Source organism: Periplaneta americana, chromosome 5 (genome assembly GCF_040183065.1).
Source record: "Periplaneta americana isolate PAMFEO1 chromosome 5, P.americana_PAMFEO1_priV1, whole genome shotgun sequence".
Lineage (NCBI taxonomy): Eukaryota > Metazoa > Arthropoda > Insecta > Blattodea > Blattidae > Periplaneta > Periplaneta americana.
Window position 1 is genome coordinate 144,803,400 of NC_091121.1, and position 20,000 is coordinate 144,823,399.

Consider the following 20,000-nt stretch of genomic DNA (forward strand, 5'->3'; position numbering starts at 1 on the left):
GTGTGCGTGTGTATATATTTTAATGCATGAAAATATGTACTTCACAGCCGTACATAATAAAACTACTATTATTGATCCAACATAAGCGTGTTTGCGGACAGACTTTGGGTTCGGATAGAAAATAACATTTTAGAACATATTTTTATTAAGGAATAAATGGGTTGCGACTTTTCATTTCACTGGAACAAGGTTTTATGCAGAGTAATTCACGAGGATTTACCGTCACGAGATTATTTCCTGAGACTTTCAGGGCAAAAAATGGCATATAAACATTTGCCCTAATGTCAGTATTTTGACAGTTACACTAATTTGAAGTTGTTTGTAAAATACCATTATTCTTTAAAGAATATTACAGATAAAGAATGAACTATTCAGGTGCGTCATTTATTTAATTAGTTATTATTCTGAAGCTAAAAATGGGTTCTGAATTCCATAGTTGCTTCGTAATTGTTTTTTTTTTCTTCAGATTTTTAACTACAAAATTATATTTTTCTAATGCGTTTATCACAATAATTGTTACAAATCACGCCACTCTTGTAAATTATTTAAGACTGCATTAGGATGCATAATTGAATCCTATAGATTTAAAATCCCCTATATCCACTTTCACAAATTAAAGAATTTTGAGAGTAACTGGTACCAAATAGAGGGACTTTTGAACCTAACAGTGAATTTTAACAAGCCTTTTGCTTCAAATTTTGTGGCTTTTTGAATTCAAACTATATTAATCATTAGATTTCATTCTTAGCAAGCAATATATGGGCATAACATAACTGTGAACAAAATGGTCTTTAGGGGGTTTTGAATCTAGTGGATTCAATTAAACTGTAAAGAATCAAGTTCCTGAAGTCGTACGACTTGAAACAATTGTTGTGATAAGTGCAGAACAATGATGTAATTTTGAGTTAAAAATTGAAAAACAAAATCTGTACAAAGCAATTAACAATACATTTTTAGCTTTGAAACACTAGCCAAATAAAGAAATTATACTTCTGAATGGTTCATTCTCTATTCCTTTTACCCTTAAAACTAAAGAAAAAAGTATTTAACCAACAACTTCAAATTAATATAACTCTGAAAATATTGAGATTAGGACACAGGTTTAAACGATGTTTTTTGCTCAGAATGTCTTTGGAAATAGTATCCGTAAGTGAATCATCCTGTATAATTTATTGTAGGGATCTTACAGGATGAGAGTTAGGTAATCAGTTATTTGAAAATTAATTAAGTTAATAAACAAATAATTCATATTGCAAATATTACTTTGACCACAAAATACATCAAAACTCAAAACAAACAACAGGAACTAGTTGATATAGCGTCGTTAAATAACCAAGGAAAAAAAGAAAAGGAGAGGGAAAACATTTACTGCAAATTTAAATTAGCATTCTAAACGCAATAAACTGTAATTCAGTTGATTTGTAATAAGAAGTAGACAAAATATAAACAGTGCAGTGTGCCAAACTTTAATGCTCCTTTTCTTATTATTTGTAATAAGAAGTGTTTTAAAGAATGTTATGTTCGGTCCGATGCCAAAGTTTGCTGGTCTAATTTACAGATACTCTATACGTAGGGGTGTGGTTATATGGCCATTATTTTACCCCGATTTAAGTGAATAAAATGGTTTGATTTCAGACCTGTCTTCGGACAGTTGACTAAACAAACAAAACCAAGACTAGCAGTATGAGGCAGTATATCCAAACCTAAACAACCCGGAACAAGTGCTATGTCTCATAGGCCTATCTAATATGCTCGGTATTTGAGTTCGTTACATGATGTAACATTTTTATCTTCAATATAGTTTCATTTTACGAAATTTTTGAAGTTCTTCGGAACTAAAATAGAACTGATATAGAGGCATACATTAGAGGCCTCTATGTCAAAATCATGGATGTTGTCTTTATCAATTAAAAATTCCTTACTATGGCTTTGTTCAAAACAGTTCTGATGAAATAAATGCAATGAATTGGAACGACTTATGATTTTTCAACAACAAAGTTTGGCGCTCTTCCATTCAATCAATATCATGTTATTCTACTGTTAATAGTCGAAATGTACACAAGCGAATGATTGAAATCTACAACCTTTTAGCTCATCCACAACATTTATTCATAATTTTCTGTTCAAGGACAGGTATTTCAATGGAAACTCAGAATTCTCCAACCTCCCCTATTTTTCGCCTTCCATAACATGATCAGTTATCCAATTCGGAGACCCATCTTCAAACCCCGCAGAAACAAATCAATATTTAGTGGACAAAGCTAGTGTTTTCTGTAAGAAATTGCAAGGCATTACTGTTCCCATTTCCGCATTTCATTATTAATTCATTATTCATTAATAGACAGTGGATGCGGGATGACTTAAGGAAAAGTGAAGTTGTTTCGTATCAGAGTATATGGCACGTGCCGCACCGTCAGTCTTTTGTGTACCTGGCGAGTAAAGCAGCGTACAAAACTAAGGAACCCCGATCTGTTCATAGTAACATTGCAACGCAGTGTGTGCAGTTGTGTTATCCTGCTCAAGTATTTAGTACGCGTTGAATATGTTGTGCTGATCCATTCATAATGGCAAAACGTTTAATTCGCTCAGAGATACGAAATGCAATTAAGAAGTATTAACGAAGACAATATCGTGTGTAATGTATGTAAAATTGAAATAAAAACCACTCAGGCTATAGGAAACATTGCAACAGTACATCGCACAGGAAATTCGTTGAAATGAAATATGAGGAACCATCTACATCATCATCATTTAGTTGTGCGGGTCTAACGACACGTGCAACATGATGCTCAGTGCAAATATTCCTCTAAAGAAATTGAGTGATCCCCATTTTCGAGGTTTTCTTGAGAAATTCTCTCGATACAAAAACTGTTTAGGCGATAGGCGAAGACGATTCAGCTTCGACAACTTACGAGAATATATCGTCGTTTACTGCAACGCTGGTAATTCCATCAATGATGACGAGGTATGTGCTACAGTACGTAATTTTCATTTTCCTTCTGACTGTACGGAGATACAGTAGCATGTTGACGTCTGTTTACGTTTAAAACCTGTTCATCCAATGGTCTGAAGGAAGAAAAAATATAACATATAGTAAATGTGCACTTACATTCAAGGATGTCATCCCGCATCCACTGTCTAGTCCACACCTGTGGAGTAACGGTCAGCGCGTCTGGCCGCGAAATCAGGTGGCACGGGTTCGAATCCCGGTCGGGGCAAGTTACCTGGTTGAGGTTTTTTCCGGGGTTTTCCCTCAACCCAATACGAGCAAATGCTGGGTAACTTTCGGTGCTGGACCCCGGACTCATTTCACCGGCATTATCACCTTAATTTCATTCAGGCGCTAAATAACCTAGATGTTGATACAGAGTCGTAAAATAACACAATAAAATAAAATAAAAAATCCACTGTCTAATCATTAGTATTATATTCCTGGTGTGACGCAAATCACCTTCCTTGGTTCACCAGATTCAACGCCCATAACGGTAAAATAATGTATTACAGTGTGACGTGTCACACTGGGGTCAATGAAAGTAGAGATATTCGTCGTTAGAAAAATAAGAAGGAAAACAATTGTTTTTATTTCACTTCCTTGTGATTTATACGCCAATACAGCCTTTCTTTAACGTTATTTTATAAGAAAATAATTTTTGGAATATGAAACATGAGATGTTACGTAGTAGAAACCTAATTACATGTTTCGTTTATAAATATCGAAATCCGCCCTAGGCACAAGCGGTTAATAATAGAATGTAGGCAAGAAACAAATACGGAAACACACAATACTGTTACAGGTATGGAATATAACTGTAATTTCTGCTATCCCGCGGCAAGTTGTGGAGCGTATTGCAAACAAAGTTTGTTTTTAACGCCCACTCAATTCTGCCAGCAGCCAGAAGAGGAGAAGAACGCAAATAGACTAATTACGTTTCCAAAAATATATCCCCTACAATTTTAAAGATTCTGTATAATTATTTGTCCACAAGCATTAAGTTTCGCACGGAATATTACACACGCAATATATTACAACACGGAATGGGTGAAAATTTATTAAATTCCAAATAATAAGATCTTCTTTCTCAATACGATAATTTAAGGGAAAATTCCAGTATTGTTTCCTTAAGTTTAGGCCTATACAAAGTTTGGCTATCTGTCTGTCTGTAGGTCCGTTTGTGTCTCTGTCAAGGTAGTACGAGTATTTATATTCATTCTTCCTTTGTTCTTATTTTGTATGTCTGCTTCTAATTAGCGACGATGAGGTTGAAGTTAAAAGACGAGGGTTGGATTTTGAAGGAGTAATGGATTTCTGTCATGGATCTAATTCTTCCTGTCACAGAAAGTAAGACCTTGTATGTGGATTATTGTCAATTTAAAGATTTTAGTAATGGCACTTTCGTTAGTTAAGGCAGTGGTTCCCAACCTTTTTTGACTGGTGACACACTTCGCTGAAGCCCCACTATATCGTGACACACCTATTTGTTTTTATTAATGATATACGAATAACAACCAGTGCTTTTCTTCTGGAGAAAAATGTGGTGGAAATCTGTGTAGAATATTTTATAGCGGGCGGGGAGATGATTAGACCTACTGTTCACTGCACGGGAATTTTGTCGTTTTTAACCTCCTTTTCGTTCAAGCAAGACTTTCAAAGTCTAAGCCGAATTCGAAGAAATGTTATATTAAAAACATAGTTATTCGCACATATTTCGGTTTCATGACGAAAAATGCAGGAAGATACCGGAACGTTCATGCGCATTTCGGCAGAAGTAAAGCACTGATAACAACTTCTTTGTAGTGTCGGACATTCAGTGCTGTAAATGGGTCGATGTTAACACGCAATCGAATATCCTAATAAAAAAAAAAAAAGTAGCAAATTAAGTGGCATTAAAAGGAAACAGTTATGTGTCAAAAATTCCAACCTATCTATGCTGGATGTCCAATAAAAGATTTTTATTATCGTTTTTGAAAATTAATCTATTTAAATTAATGTGACGTCTGCGCTTGGTGGGTTGCACAGAGTTTCTCTATACATGGTCTCATGATTGACAGACCAACATGTAAATCATCTTCAAGATACAGCAGTCTGTTCCTTTGTTTAGATTTCACTATTTCCATGGTAGAAAATGCTGACTCAACAATTATGACGTTGAAATCGGCAGTTATAAATATTTTTTTAGTTTATTCAGCACTATCGACTGATTTGACAAAAATTTCCACTTTTAAGACACTCGGGATTTTGTTTATATTCATTGCCACATCACGTAAAACTATACTGCAAGTATCCATCACTATATTTATGAAGCTCAATGCGTTTTTGTGAATCCTGAAGGGAATTTTCGCTCACATTATTTGAATTGGCACTGCTGTCATCTAACACAGAACTTGATTACAATTGTCTTTTTCGAATTAAAAATTTATCCATGATAAAATCTAAATAAAGCACTTTGATTTTAAAAAAAGTCGCACTATCACTTGCTCACAGATATACTGAAACCTACCAATTTCTTCTGACGATTCTAAACTCTGTTTTTATTAGTGGGAAGAGTAAACGAATTACTAAGCATTGTTGCAGTGTTCACTTTCATTCGATTTACCGCCAGGCAGAAAAATTAAACTGAACATTGTCGCAGGTGTTCACGTTTCATTGATAAACTCTGTCTCAAAATAAAATGTACCCTACCAAAGACTTCGTTGTAAATTTAAAACTGCGTTGTAAATAGACTTTCTGAATTATATAAAACTTATTTTTCAATTTCAAAATTTCGCGACACTCCATGGGGCTGAGTTAAGGTATAGTTTTGAAAGCTGCACTACACTTCGTAACCATTAAACTAGAAATATTATCTGCAGTAACGTATTTTCATAACATATTTTCTTATGAATAGTGCAATTATTAAAAATTGTTGAAAGAATGAGATTTACAGACCAGAATAAAACTGAGCAAACTGACCTCCGATTGTTCTACAAATCTTACGTATATAATATCTTAGTTTAACATTAAATCATATACAAATTAATAAGTAATTAGTGTTTGCTAAGTTTCATATATTTAATAATACTAACTTAACAGATTTATGTACACAACTCAGAACTGCACGCATTATATTCCTCACCTGACATAATTAGGAACATTAAATCCAAACGTTTGGAATGGGCTGGGCATATAGCACGTATGGACGAATGCAGAAACACATATAGAGTGTTAGTTGGAGGGCCGGAGAGAAAACGACCTTTGGGGATGCCGAGACGTGTGTGTATGTGTCTGATGCCTATCCACTTCACTTTGCGTGATTCGGATTCCGCATACTGCGTATAGATGGCAGGACTGTGACCCATTTTCAAACTGCACACCACTTCGGCGGCCTGATGTGTATCTGTGAAGAGTTGTCCTGTATTAGAGTGAGCGTATGTTAAGTGTTCGTGTAAGTGTAGTGTAGCGAATAGGTGAGGATGATGATGAAGGGGGAAGGGGAAACCAGGTGCCGGCACGTAGCCTACTCCTGTCGAATAACACCAAGAGGGCTTATGGGAGGATAATTTTAAAATGGATTTGAGGGAGGTGGGATATGATGCTAGGAAATGGATTAATCTTGCCCAGGATAGAGACTTGTGACGGCTTATATGTGAGGGCGGCAATTAACTTCTGGGTTCTCTAAAATCCATAAGTAAGTACGTAAATCAACAGATTTATGTGTTGTCGCTAGAGCTAAATGCATTTGAAGTTAGGAATATCTTGGATATTTATCGCCTATTTGCGGTATTTTAATCGTGAAATTATAAGTATGTGCAAAACTAATCTCAGTGACAACATTGGAAACTACAGAAGTAAAGAACGACTAAAGACTCGTTTATAATCTTACTACTAATCGAAATTTTTAAGGTGTGAATCCACTATCGTTGATTACTGCACTTGTGTCAACTTCGAATAACTTTAATGGAAAAAGGTTGAAATATAAATTATAGTCAAATATGAAGAGAAAACGTTTCCGCCACTGCCATAGTTCAGAATTCTCAACTGTAAATTAAGTCTAGGCACTGATATCTCTCCTACAGCCCATGTTCTCAATCTTGTGGAAAGCTTACAACACAAAATGTAAGGATCTAATTCCTTAGTAGCTGTAGGATGGGGAAAAATGTTCTTCCCTTTCCATTAGCAAATAGGACTTGCCTCACGACATGAAACCCCACATTATGAAGTCGTCTGATGCAGCTGGTTCGTGTCCCTTACTCAGGAGATTCCTCGTTTCGTATTTTTTAGTAATTAATTTTACGATACAAGGAACAGAATGATGTTTCTGTATCTAGTAACAAGTTTTGAAAAAAATAATTCAACAGCACGTGTTATTACTTCTTCAGGCAAACTAGGAGAAATTGTAGAATAATTTTATGCATAATTTCTGTGCATTTTCTAAATTTAAGACGCTTCGGTGCACTTTCCTGATTTTATTTTCTTGACATACATACTGAACAGTAAGTAATGACATTAATTTCGGGTGTTATTTTTTTAGATATATTTAGTACAATTTGGTTCGTTTTCACTTCTTTTCCAGAAAATAATTGTTTTGTGTAAAACATTTTTCATGGTGTGTATTGGTAAAAACATTTATTTAATTCCCAATATGTTCGGTCAATTTAAGAGAGCAGTGTATTATGACAATAAATTATTGAAAGAATTTTAGTTTTCTCCTTTAATTGTGCAGAAATTTGTTCTGAATAAATTTAACTTTTCCTTCTTAAAATAAATTTTACATTGTTACATTTGTTCGTATGAAATTTGTACATATTTCAAGGACAAAACTGAAATTATTTCAGTGATTTATCATCATAATACACTGCTCTCTAAAATTGATTTAACATATTGGGAATTAATTCCCAATACATACTATGCAATGTTTCATATAAGTTTTTTTTTCTGGAAAAGGAAGCAAAAACGAGCAAAATTGTATTAAACTTTTTTGTTTGAAATATCTCAAAGAATAACACTCAGAAATTAATGACATAACTTACGGTTCATTCTCTATATAATAGCCAGTGTCCCTATTTTGGTAACCAATAGTACCACAAATACCTGTAAAATAATCCTTCACGTCTATATGCCTCAATAGAGGTGAACGATCATTAAACCAGTACAGAGGTTAGTTGTGGTTAGCATGATGATCCCGCTAGCCGTTATAGCTCATTTTCGAAATCGAATTTTGCTACCTATAATAGCTCCCCAAATACATGATGATGCTGGGTGGGCACCGGTACCATATTTTGGTCGATATTTCATGAGATATTCTTTCCTCATGAAGAATCGAATTAGCGCTTATTCAGTAACGCGAGTCCAGTCTTGATTTCATAAACGACTGCGCTACGGCGCAGGACAGAACATCTTTGCAATAGACGAAAAATGTCCCTAGAATTAACAGAAATTAAAATTTTTGATGGCATTTTAGTAGGAACATTTAATGTGATTTTGAATATTTGAGTTTTTTAAACACATTTCTTCATATCGGAAAAGAGGATACCGTACGTAGATTCATTGAATTTTAATATAACTCTTTTTAAATGAAATTTGCCTATAATCGTAATATAGTGAAATGTTGTATTTTATTGATGCTGCGTTTTCTTATCATACAAGACAATGTCTTAAGTAGGTACCGATAAACAATTTATTTTAATTATAGGTCTTCCTAATAGGCCTACCGATATTCAATTGAAAACAAGCACATACATATCAAAAATAACATTAGACACAACCATCGTTCAAATTTCATAATGTCCGGTGAGGAAATGTTCTTTCGCTTCTCATTCTATATTTTTTTGATCAATGGAAACATATGGAGACAGTTTCTAGAGCCATTTGGATTGGTATGAATGTTATTATTATGATATACCGAAATACGTGTGATATTTGCGTGCAGGAATTCTGCGTTATTCTATAATGAGGAATGGATAGAACAGAGAAAATTTCTCTCCGGCACCAGGACTTGAACCTGGGTTTTCAGCTCTACGTGCTGACGGTTTATCCACTAAGCCACACCGGATTCTAATTCCGATGCTAGTTGTTACTGCTGAAGGTATAGTTTCAGATTAGAATAAATACGTGAATAAATATATAGCTACTCAGTCAATTTTTAATCACAAATTGTACAATTAGAAAAAATAAACTTGTAGGCCTAATGCAACATTGTATATTACGATGAAACTATGACACTAAGATAATATGGTTACGCCTATACAGACGGAATGACGGCAATCAAGGGCGAATCTGAAATGGCTGCCTGATTATACGAGGGTAGAGGACATTTCCGGAAAGGAATCTCCAAGATGGCCAACAACTAAATCGGTTCTTCCTCCCATTGTGTATTTTTTTTTTTTGGATGAAAGAATGTGTGGATTGTAGAATAAGATGAATGCAATAAATCGTTTTCATAAGTCTTGGCTTGGTTTTGACGTGATTTGCATTTAATTAATTAATTATGGTTTATTTAACGACGCTCGCAACCCCAGACGATATATCAGAGTCGCCGGTGTGCCGGAATTTTGTCCCATAGGAGTTCTCTTTCATGCCAGTAAATCTACTCACATGAGCCTGTCGCATTTAAACACACACAGTAAATGCCATCAACCTGGGCCGGGATCGAACCCGCAACGTGGAGCATAGAAAGCCAGAGCTATACCAACTACGCTACCTACGCCGACGATTATGTAAGTATGTATGTATGTATGTATCCATCAGCAAAGCTAAGAGATTTGGCTACTCTTTTTGGGTTCGTTTTCGATTCCCACTTCAGTTAATTATCTGGATAACTTTCTTGCGAGGTTTTCCTCTACAGTAAGGCGAATGTCAGGTAACTTGTGGCGAATTATCTGCCTCATCTCGCAAAATATATCCTTATCTCAGTTTCTTTCGACACTAAATAACCTAGTAGTTGATACACCGTCTTTAAATAACACTGGTCAACAAAATGAAACATATTTTTTGTTAAATCATAAATAATGGATGATTTTTATAGCATTATGTGCTGATTTCAAATCTGTTTTCAAAAATTTTCTATCACCCAGGATTTTTGAGTAATTATATGGAATGTAATTCAAATTTTCTAGTATTGATACTTTATAATATTTTACATAAAATCATATTTATTTACCAAAAATGTGTGTGAAATAGATTTTAGGCTATACTTCGCTTGAGAAACAACTCTTTGGAGTATCCAGCAATAGTCTGACAGAATACTTGGGCTGCAGTTTTCCTGGTAGCGGCTTTCCATTTCAGAAAAATCCTGATGAAAACGCTCCCCATTTTCATCTCTCATTACCCGAAGGTTTTGAGGAAAGAAAAAATAGATGAAAAGCCAAGAAATTATTTTGAGAGATACTACAACCTCATCACGTTATAGTTCTGAATCAGCTCGTTGACAAGTTCTCTGTAATCTTCTGATCTGTGGTTCCTAGAAAGTGACTGTCTGTTGAATGATCTTTGGTTCCTGCCATATCATTGGAACTGGAAAAGCCATATAGCACGATTCTTTTAGCCAACCAGTTAATAGAATCACATGGAACGCAACAGATTTCAGGGCCCAGTTCATCTTCTCATCTACTTTATAATCAAAAGCACACGCGTAATCTCTTTTAACTAGTGTAGTAAAATTCAAAGTTAACTAATCACAAACGTGGCAAAAATTGTTTATGTGACTTATATAGTATTTCGAGGTATGTTTCACTTTATAAGATACTTTTATCACACTTAAAATTAGGGCAAAGAAAACATGAATGTAAGTTCCAACTCAACTGAGAATAATATTACCTAACTCGCACACCTAATGAGAAATAAAATTTATTTTTATGAATTCTGACTTCACAGGCAACAATCATCTGAAGTTATAGGTCAACTGTTAAAGCAGTATATTGAAATATTTGAAATATTTTCTTTCCATTAGCACGTTAAGGATTGTTTATAGCATACCTGCACAAACAGAGCTCCTTCGGAGCGGAGACCCGTGTTTACCGCTCGCCGAAACGGAGAGGAAGATATGTCAGAATGACATAGACTTGAAAAACGTAGAGGAGAGGGAAACGACCACTCAGTTACCTAGTGGAGTGCAGTGTGTAGGCCTATTCTCAGTAACTGTTTCACGTTGCTTACCTACTGCTACAGTACAGTATGGAGGAATCTAAAAGACGGAACGGAACATAACATTTAACGATTTACAGCTCGAACTTATTGATCTTCAATATGACCTAAGGGCTAAAGATCGTTTGAATAATGCTACTAGCCTGGTTGAGTTTTACAAGACTAAACATTATCAATAATACCAACGACTGCACAGGCTGGCTGTGAAAATGATTGCTATGTTTGGCTCAACATTTATATTTGTGAGCAACTGTTTTCTATAATCAACTTTAATAAAGGCAGCATCGAACATCTGTAACTGATGTTTCATTACGATCAGTAGGCTACTTTCCTTTCAGCTGCCAACAGCATAAAACCTCGTTTTGATGTACTGATAAATAAAAATATAACAAAATGATATTGTACATTTAAGTAGCTATAGAATTTCTATTATTTCTGTAAAATAAATATTTTTTTATTAATTAATAATAGTCCAAGATAGTTTTACAAACACTGAACGGGAATTCATTTCATAAACACTCTTACGAGTACTGTATTTCCTTTTGTGTATATTTTCTACGAGATCACCCCTTCTTCCAGTCCACCTTATACAGAGCGCAGCTAATATCTGCATTCCGCTCATGAGCTGTGAGCCGGCTCGGAGAGCGGAAACCTTGTGCAGGCCTGGTTCATAGCAATAAAAATAAGTCAAATATTTAGAAATTACGAAAAAAATGGCGGGTGAGTGGTAGAAAAATTCTGACTTTATTTTTGGAATCGGCAGATGAAATTACATACGAAAAAGCAGAAATTTTACATTTAACAAAATGTTTGTTCACCAGTGTAAAATATGTGTAAAGTTTTATTTGTCTGTACGCTCGAAGTATATTTATATGTGTATTTATGATGAAGAAATTATAAGAGAAAAGGAACTATAAATATTTAATAGAAGGTATGTCTATAATAGACATTCAACAGTGGTAACCTTTTATCCTCGAGAAATCTTTGGGATCGCAGTAAAACAAAGAGTGCTGCAATACTCTACTAGCACTCTCGCCTCTGAATGTTGTGCCTGTGTATATTCCGAACATGAGTTATTTCTCCCTTCATCTACGAAAAAATTCCCGAGCGTTACGTGCGTACATACCTTCCTCATTCCGACGAGTGGAGTGTTCTTGAAGGATCTGTTCAAACGACTGTGAATAAAAAGCGGGATGCCTCATCTATTTATACACAGCTACCTGTGCGGGTAACACGGTGCGTTATACACATCAATCACGACTTAGGGGCATAGTTGAGTTAACAAGTAATAAAAAAAAAAGATGTAAGCTGCTTTACTGGTCTGGATTTCGTCCGCCGTAATGACTCGATCGATGCCGAAATGATGCGGTGGGTCGCGCTTAGGTTACGTTGCAACATCAGAGCATCTCAATGCCCGGAGCCATCACCTTGACGTGTTACCTCACTGTAGGGTTTGCATGACCACCTCTATTTCACGTGTCCACATTCAGTATAGCCCGAGATAGTTACCACCTGATCATTTGACTTAGTGTTGGAATCGACATGACGACTAGAGAACAGGGTTTGTTTCTCCTAATTGTATGTTTGTACTTATTCACTCTCCAAATGGGTAAATACCCGGTGGCAGTGGTAATTAATTACATTCAATAATGACAATTAATAATAAACACAGTTAATATTAATACTAATAATAATAAATACTAATAATAATTAATAATAATAATAATTTACTTACTTACAAATGGTTTTAAGGAACCCGAAGGTTCATTGCCGCCCTCACATAAGCCCGCCATTGGTCCCTATCCTGTGCAATATTAATCCAGTCTCTATCATCATACCCCACCTCCCTCAAATCCATTTCAATATTATCCTCCCATCTACGTCTCGGCCTCCCTAAAGGTCTTTTTCCCTCCGGTCTCCCAACTAACACTCTATATGCATTTCTGGATTCGCCCATACGTGCTACATGCCCTCCCCATCTCAAACGTCTGGATTTTAAGTTCCTAATTATGTCAGGTGAAGAATAAAATGCGTGCAGTTCTGTGTTGTGTAACTTTCTCCATTCTCCTGTAACATCATCCCGCTTAGCCCCAAATATTTTCCTAAGCACCTTATTCTCAAACACCCTTAACCTATGTTCCTCTCTCAGAGTGAGAGTCCAAGTTTCACAACCATACAGAAGAACCGGTAATATAACTGTTTTATAAATTCTAACTTTCAGATTTTTGGACAGCAGACTGGATGATAAGAGCTTCTCAACCGAATAATAACACGTATTTCCCATGTTTATTCTGCGTTTAATTTCCTCCCGAATGTCATTTATATTTGTTACTGTTGCTCCAAGATATTTCAATTTTTCCACCTCTTCAAAGGATAAATCTCCAATTTTTATATTTCCATTTCGTACAATATTCTGGTCACGAGACATAATCATATACTTTGTCCTTTCGGGATTTGCTTCCAAACCGATCGCTTTACTTAATAATAATAATATATTTATTAAGAGGGTTACAATGTAAACTACATCTTCCTATATCCAAAGTGTTTAACTTCTTATCTTCTTCCTCCATTCTTCTCTTGCCTCCCAATCCCGTTCTTCCAAGCCTCTCTCCTTCATTCCACTTCTTATATCGTCCATCCAGGTTTTCCTTGGTCTTCTCCTCTTTCCTCTTCCTGGCGAAATCCATTCCAAAATCTTTCTGGACAATCTTGTTTCTGGCATTCTACGTACGTGGCCATACCATTCTAATTGCTTGCAGCTAACAAAATCTAATAATATACTATTAACTCCCATTTCTTGTCTAATGGTTGTTTCGAATTTTTTCCAATTTAGAATGTCTAGTGGAACGTCTAAAACAGTTCATTTCAGTGGAGAGGAGTTTCATTCTCAGATTCATGTTTAAATGCCACGTTTCCGCCCCAATTGTTATAGTACTCCTTATTATAGATTTATAGATTTGGAGTTTTGTTTCAATTGTTATTGTCTAATCCCAGCTTATCCCATTGAACATAGCTATTGCCGATCTACCTTTCTGAATTCTATATTTTATGTGACTTTCCTGGCTGTATGTTGAGTTAATTTTTACCCCCAAATATTCACACTCCTCACATCCTTTGATACATCCCATTCCATCTTCCAAAACCAAATCTTTCATTTCCTCCCCACAGGACATATATAGTGTTTTCTCTAAATTTATTTTTAAACCCCGTTTATTATATTCTTCTATAAGTAATAATAATAATAATAATAATAATAATGATAATGATAATGATAATGATAATGATAATGATAATGATAATGATAATGATAATAATAATAATAATAATAATAATAATAATAATAATAATAATAATGATCATCCCAAATTAAATGAAGTGCGATCACTTAAAATAATATTTAAAGTAAATCTAATTTTTATCTTAACCCTAAGTTCGAACTAAAACCCACGAGTATGATATGTTCATACCTGTACAAGTATCTTTCACCACTGCACTGATTTCTCTGTCAACTCACTTCACTGGAACTGCGACACGTTTCACTGATACTATCCTGATTTCACTAATACTTCAAAGAGATTTCTCTGTTCAAATACTTTGCACTACCACTATAAACTATAAAGCTTCACAGACACAAACACACTTCACTGTCACAACACACTTCACACTTCATTGACACAACACACTTCTTCACTGATACAACACTTTAAATAACAAAACATCAATTAAACCCTTTAAATAGTGTGTATAATATACTACCGTCTAGTAGTAAGTCCTTAACCCTATTTTTAAATAAATTTTTGGTTATTGGTAAAGCCTTTAGTAGGTAGGCAGGTGAAGGTAATTCAAGTAGAATTAGCATTCTTTCTTTGTTTTGAATTAAATTTTTTAGTGTATTGTCATAAAAATTGTAAATAAAGCAAGTAAAATCACATTTACACTAACGAAGAGTAAAACAAAGTTACATTCTTTCTTCAGATTTGTTTCATCTACACATGAATTAAAAAAAATTAAAATTCCATGAAGAAACAAATAAAGAAATGAAATAGGATAAAAAGGAATTATTTGAAAACATTACTATATGTTGATGACCAGGTAACAGTAGCAAGTACAGAAGAACTGTTTTGAATTACATAAAATATGTAAACAGTACAATTTTTAAATAGATTATCCATTGAAAAAAACAAGGTTATGGCATTCCTAGGCAAAGAGTAAATTAAATCCAAAATAGTCATAGGAAACAAAATCATCGAACAAGTAAACCTGTTTAATTACCTAGGATGTGACATCTCATTTGATTACGACAGTGATATAATGAATACGATAGCAGAATTTTAAGACATGGAACGATAAAATGACCACTTAATATCAAAGCAACAAAAGAGATAAAATTAAAATTTTGTAAAACATTAGCAATACCTACAGTTTTGAATCCTGTGTCAGAAAAATACAAGATCTGAGTAATATAACAGCAGCAGAAATGAAACTGTTATGTTTTTATGTTCTGTTAAAGGCTCTATAAGGAAAGACAGAATTAAATAACATAGAAATTAGACAAACCTTGAAATATTTGCAATAACAGACAAAATAGAAACATAAATATACAAATCCAGCAATCTAAAATCTTTCCTGGTTTCTGCCTTCCTCTTTATCTCCGCATATGATCCATGTATCTTAATGCCGTCTATTATCTGATATCATTTTTTCTGCCCCGACCTTTTCTCCCGTTCACTATTCCTTCCACTAGGAAACCCAACAAATTCCATTTTTTTTTAATCTCTTCTTGACCAGTTTCGGCAACATTCCTTTTCATCCACTTTTTCCAACACAGCTTCATTTTTATTCTGTCTGTCCATTTCACACGTTCCATTCTTCTCAATCTCCACATTTCAAGTGCTTCAGTTTGCCTCTCTTCACTTCGTTGTAATATCCATGTTTCTGCTACATGCAATGTCACACTCCACACAAATCGCTTCCATATGGGGAGGATCTCTATTTCACCCAGAGGTACAGTTTATTAGGGTTGTAGATAAAGGTGTTGTTGCAAATTTAATGCAGACACTAGGATTTTGATTTTTTTGTATCCCCATGTTCCTGTATCATAAATCAATGAACTTTTGCTCATAAGCTGGGAAAGGATTTATATGTAAATACATATTTACTTATAAAGCTAATATAATTTATATTTTGCATTATCTTTATGTTTCACAATGTGTAGGGTTGAAAAATCCTACTTTTATTTTCCATATTTTTCCATATTTTAGAGTTTAGTACATATTTTCGTTAATTTCCATATATTTTCCATATTTCATATAAAACAGTCCATATTATATTAGGTTTAACAATAAAACAAAACAAAATTCCATTAACTTTTAAAAATACATTTCAACAATAGAGATTTAAACACATGTTCAGTAATCCCTTTAACATCAGAGTTATTTGAAAATTAGCAGTCCTATCAACAATGGGAAAGTAAGTTACAAAACTGTATTAATTTAATTTAAAATTTTTAACAGACTTCAGTTGTGCAGCTCAACAGTTAAATGCCAGTCAGAGTACACATAGGTTCAGTTTTGTAAATCATACTATAAAGACGGTAAATATGCCAAAAGTACGTCATTCAGTCAATTTAAAATCAAAACTAACAAGTTACATTTCAGAATTTAAAGAAGATGGTTTATCAACTGACAATAAAATATTATTTTGTAATTTGTGTCATTGTGCAGTATCATCTACACAAAAGTTCCTGGTGCAACAACACATTACAACTAGTAAACATCAGGCCAACAAACAACTAAATTCCAAGCAGAGACAATTGTTTTTAACACAACCAACAACATCGAATGTAAGATCTGAGTTTAACATCGACCTGTGCCGTTCTCTCATCTCTGCTGATATTCCTCTCTACAAACTAAAGAATAAGGTCTTCAGGGAATTCCTTGAAAAATATACTCAACATACAATCCCGGATGAGTCAACACTTAGGAAGACGTATGCTCCATCCATCTACGATGAGACAATACAGAAGATAAGAGATGAAATTAAAGATAGTTCAATTTGGGTTTCCATTGATGAGACTCCCGACAAAGAAGGTAGACTTGTTGGTAATGTAGTTATCGGTTTGTTAAGTGAACAATATTCTGAACGAATTCTTTTACATTGTGATGTTCTAGAAAAGTGCAATAACAAAACTATAGTTAAACTGTTCAACGAAGCTATGGGTATCCTGTGGCCAAAGGGTATTATGTACGATAATGTGTTATTCTTTATTAGCGATGCTGCCCCTTATATGGTCAAAGCTGGACAAGCATTATCTGTTGTATATCCTAAATTGACTCATTTTACTTGTGTGGCGCATGCATTTCATCGTGTGGCAGAAGTGGTCAGAGACAATTTCCCTAAAGTAGATTTGTTGATTTCATCAGTGAAAAAAAGTATTTCTCAAAGCTCCCAGTAGAGTTAACGTGTTGAAAGAAATGTACCCTGAAATTCCATTGCCACCAAAGCCAATTTTAACTAGATGGGGTACATGGCTAGAAGCAGTTGAATATTATGCCGAACATATAGACTCTATTAACAATGTTCTCCTTGCATTGGACTCTGAAGATGCAGTCTCAATTGATACTGCGAAAACAGTTACCTGTGACATAAGTGTGAAGAATGACTTAGCTCACATTCAGCATACATTTTCATGCATCATAAAAACGCTCAAAAGTCTCCAAAATAGGCACCTTTCACTATCTGAAAGTTTTGAAATTATAAATAGTACTGTGGAACAACTGAATCGTGGTAGAGGTAAAGTTGCAGATGCAGTAAGAGCTAAGGTGGACACTGTACTTTCAAAAAACCCTGGATATGAAGAACTACAAAAGGTTGTTGCTGTGATGAGTGGTGAATCAACAGTGAAGATTAACTTGGACTTATCCCCAGCAGACATTGTGAAATTGAATTATGTACCAGTTACTTCTTGTGACGTCGAACGCTCTTTTAGTCAGTATAAATCTATCCTCAGAGACAATAGAAGAAGATTCACTTTTCAGCACTTGAAAGAAATGTTTGTAACCTATTGTTATGGTAACAGACAATAAAAATTGTGTTTTGTTGAAACTACATTGGAAGATAAGGTACGTCCATTATATTTTTTGTTTAGTTTGATTAAAATGTACCAATATTTAACGTACATAGTCATTTTTTTATAATTTTAAGTCCATATTTAATTCCATATTTTGGTAAAAATCCATATTTAATTCCATATTTTGGTAAAAATAACTACATATATATTTACATATTTCATATATTTTTAGTCCATATAAATCCGTTCCCTGCTCATAAGTAATGAAAAAAGGTATTAATTTGCACGGACTACGTATTATATGTCTTTCTCGTGTTAAATTTTACCGTACCTGGTTATACTGTTTCAGCCTGTTATGGGCCATGTTCAGAACTGGTTGGTGCTGGTCCCGGTGCCTTTTGTTTTGCTTCCTGTGGGGATGCGTTTGTCTAGTGTAATGTGGAGTCAAAGAGTGTGTGTGTTCTGAAATTGAGTTTTCAGACAAATTTTGAGTATTCCCTTTTGTAGTAAATGTAGCGGTTTTCTTATGGATTTAGAAATACTGCCTCAGCCAATAATGCCATAACGTAATACAGATTGTACCAAGGATAAATAAATTAATCTCAAAAATATATTAATAGGGAGGTAAGAACGAAGTATAACAAATCTATATACAATTTTGCGTAATTTATTACATAACATGCAATATGTGTGTCCCATCTAAGGTGCTGGTCAATTAGTATTTCTAAAAGAATTGGTTGAACATGGACAGTCAAGAATTTAACGAAATTGTACAATTAGGATTGCGAATATAGTCAAGACGTATTGCATTGTGTGAAGTTAGTGAAAAGAGTAAAACCATAAAAGTGAATGCAAATTTTATATTTACTGTAGAGCAGTGGTGGGCAAAATGAACGCAACCCACAAGACAGAATTTAAATGGCAACTACATACTGTGGGAGGAGTTGCACTCTACAGTGCAGTGACGGATTTACAGACAGTTGCGCCACTACACTCCTACCTACCATATGTAATTAGAATAGTCCATTAACGTGAGATTTATTTAATCATTTTTCAAAGCAATTTCTTCGAAATTGGGATTGATATCTGTGCATGCTATTTTCAGTTACGCAAGGAGATGAGCATCGCTTGAGCGGGATCTGTGGCTGGACTTTATAAATTTCATTTTAGAAAACAGCTGTTCGCACTGGTAGGTTGATGAATACCTACCGTCATTTCCCATAACTATGGTCCTGGAACACAAATATAATCCACGATACAACCATTCAAAGATCATTGTAGAAGTAACATAGACCGTTCGTAGATAGCTGCAGTGACTTGAATTCAAACTACAGTACAGCAAGAATACAGATAAACGAGGCACTACGTTATGGAGTACAAAATTTGAATAGTTGTATCGTGGACAATAGTTATGTTCCAGGACCATAGTTATGGGAAATGACGGTACTCATTATTTTTAAGCAAACTGTCTAAGCAGTGGATATGTAGTACTGGACATCTTTTAAAGAATTTTAGCCCCCAGTAGACTTCACATTCTGCTTTCAAGAAGCCATCATTCTGCAAATCCAGTACCTCTAACTGCAATTCTTGAATAACATTTTCAATTTAAACATGAAAAGGAGTGGCAAAAATATTGAAATCTTTCTCCATCCTTTGAAAATCACTGAGTCTGTGCTCTTTGAACTCGTATAACAGGTGACCTATTTTAAGAATATACATATTTAAGTTCGCGTCCTGGATATTTGTAACTAATCCTAAACATGAGAAATGAAAGAACCGTCTTTCTTGCAAGTGTGATATCCTCTCGATTCA

At 34.6% G+C, this 20,000-nt stretch overlaps 1 protein-coding gene across 1 annotated transcript in view; it reads right to left on the reverse strand.

The window, feature by feature from the left end:
* LOC138700205 (pro-resilin-like) overlaps nucleotides 1-12,293 on the reverse strand; it is a 29,668-nt gene extending 17,375 nt beyond the window's left edge. Inside the window, exon 1 of the mRNA XM_069826647.1 lies at nucleotides 12,246-12,293. Coding sequence (XP_069682748.1) covers nucleotides 12,246-12,254 — 9 coding nt within the window. The 5' untranslated portion in view covers nucleotides 12,255-12,293. The remainder of the gene's footprint in view (nucleotides 1-12,245) is intronic.
* Between the last annotated feature and the right edge of the window lie 7,707 nt (nucleotides 12,294-20,000).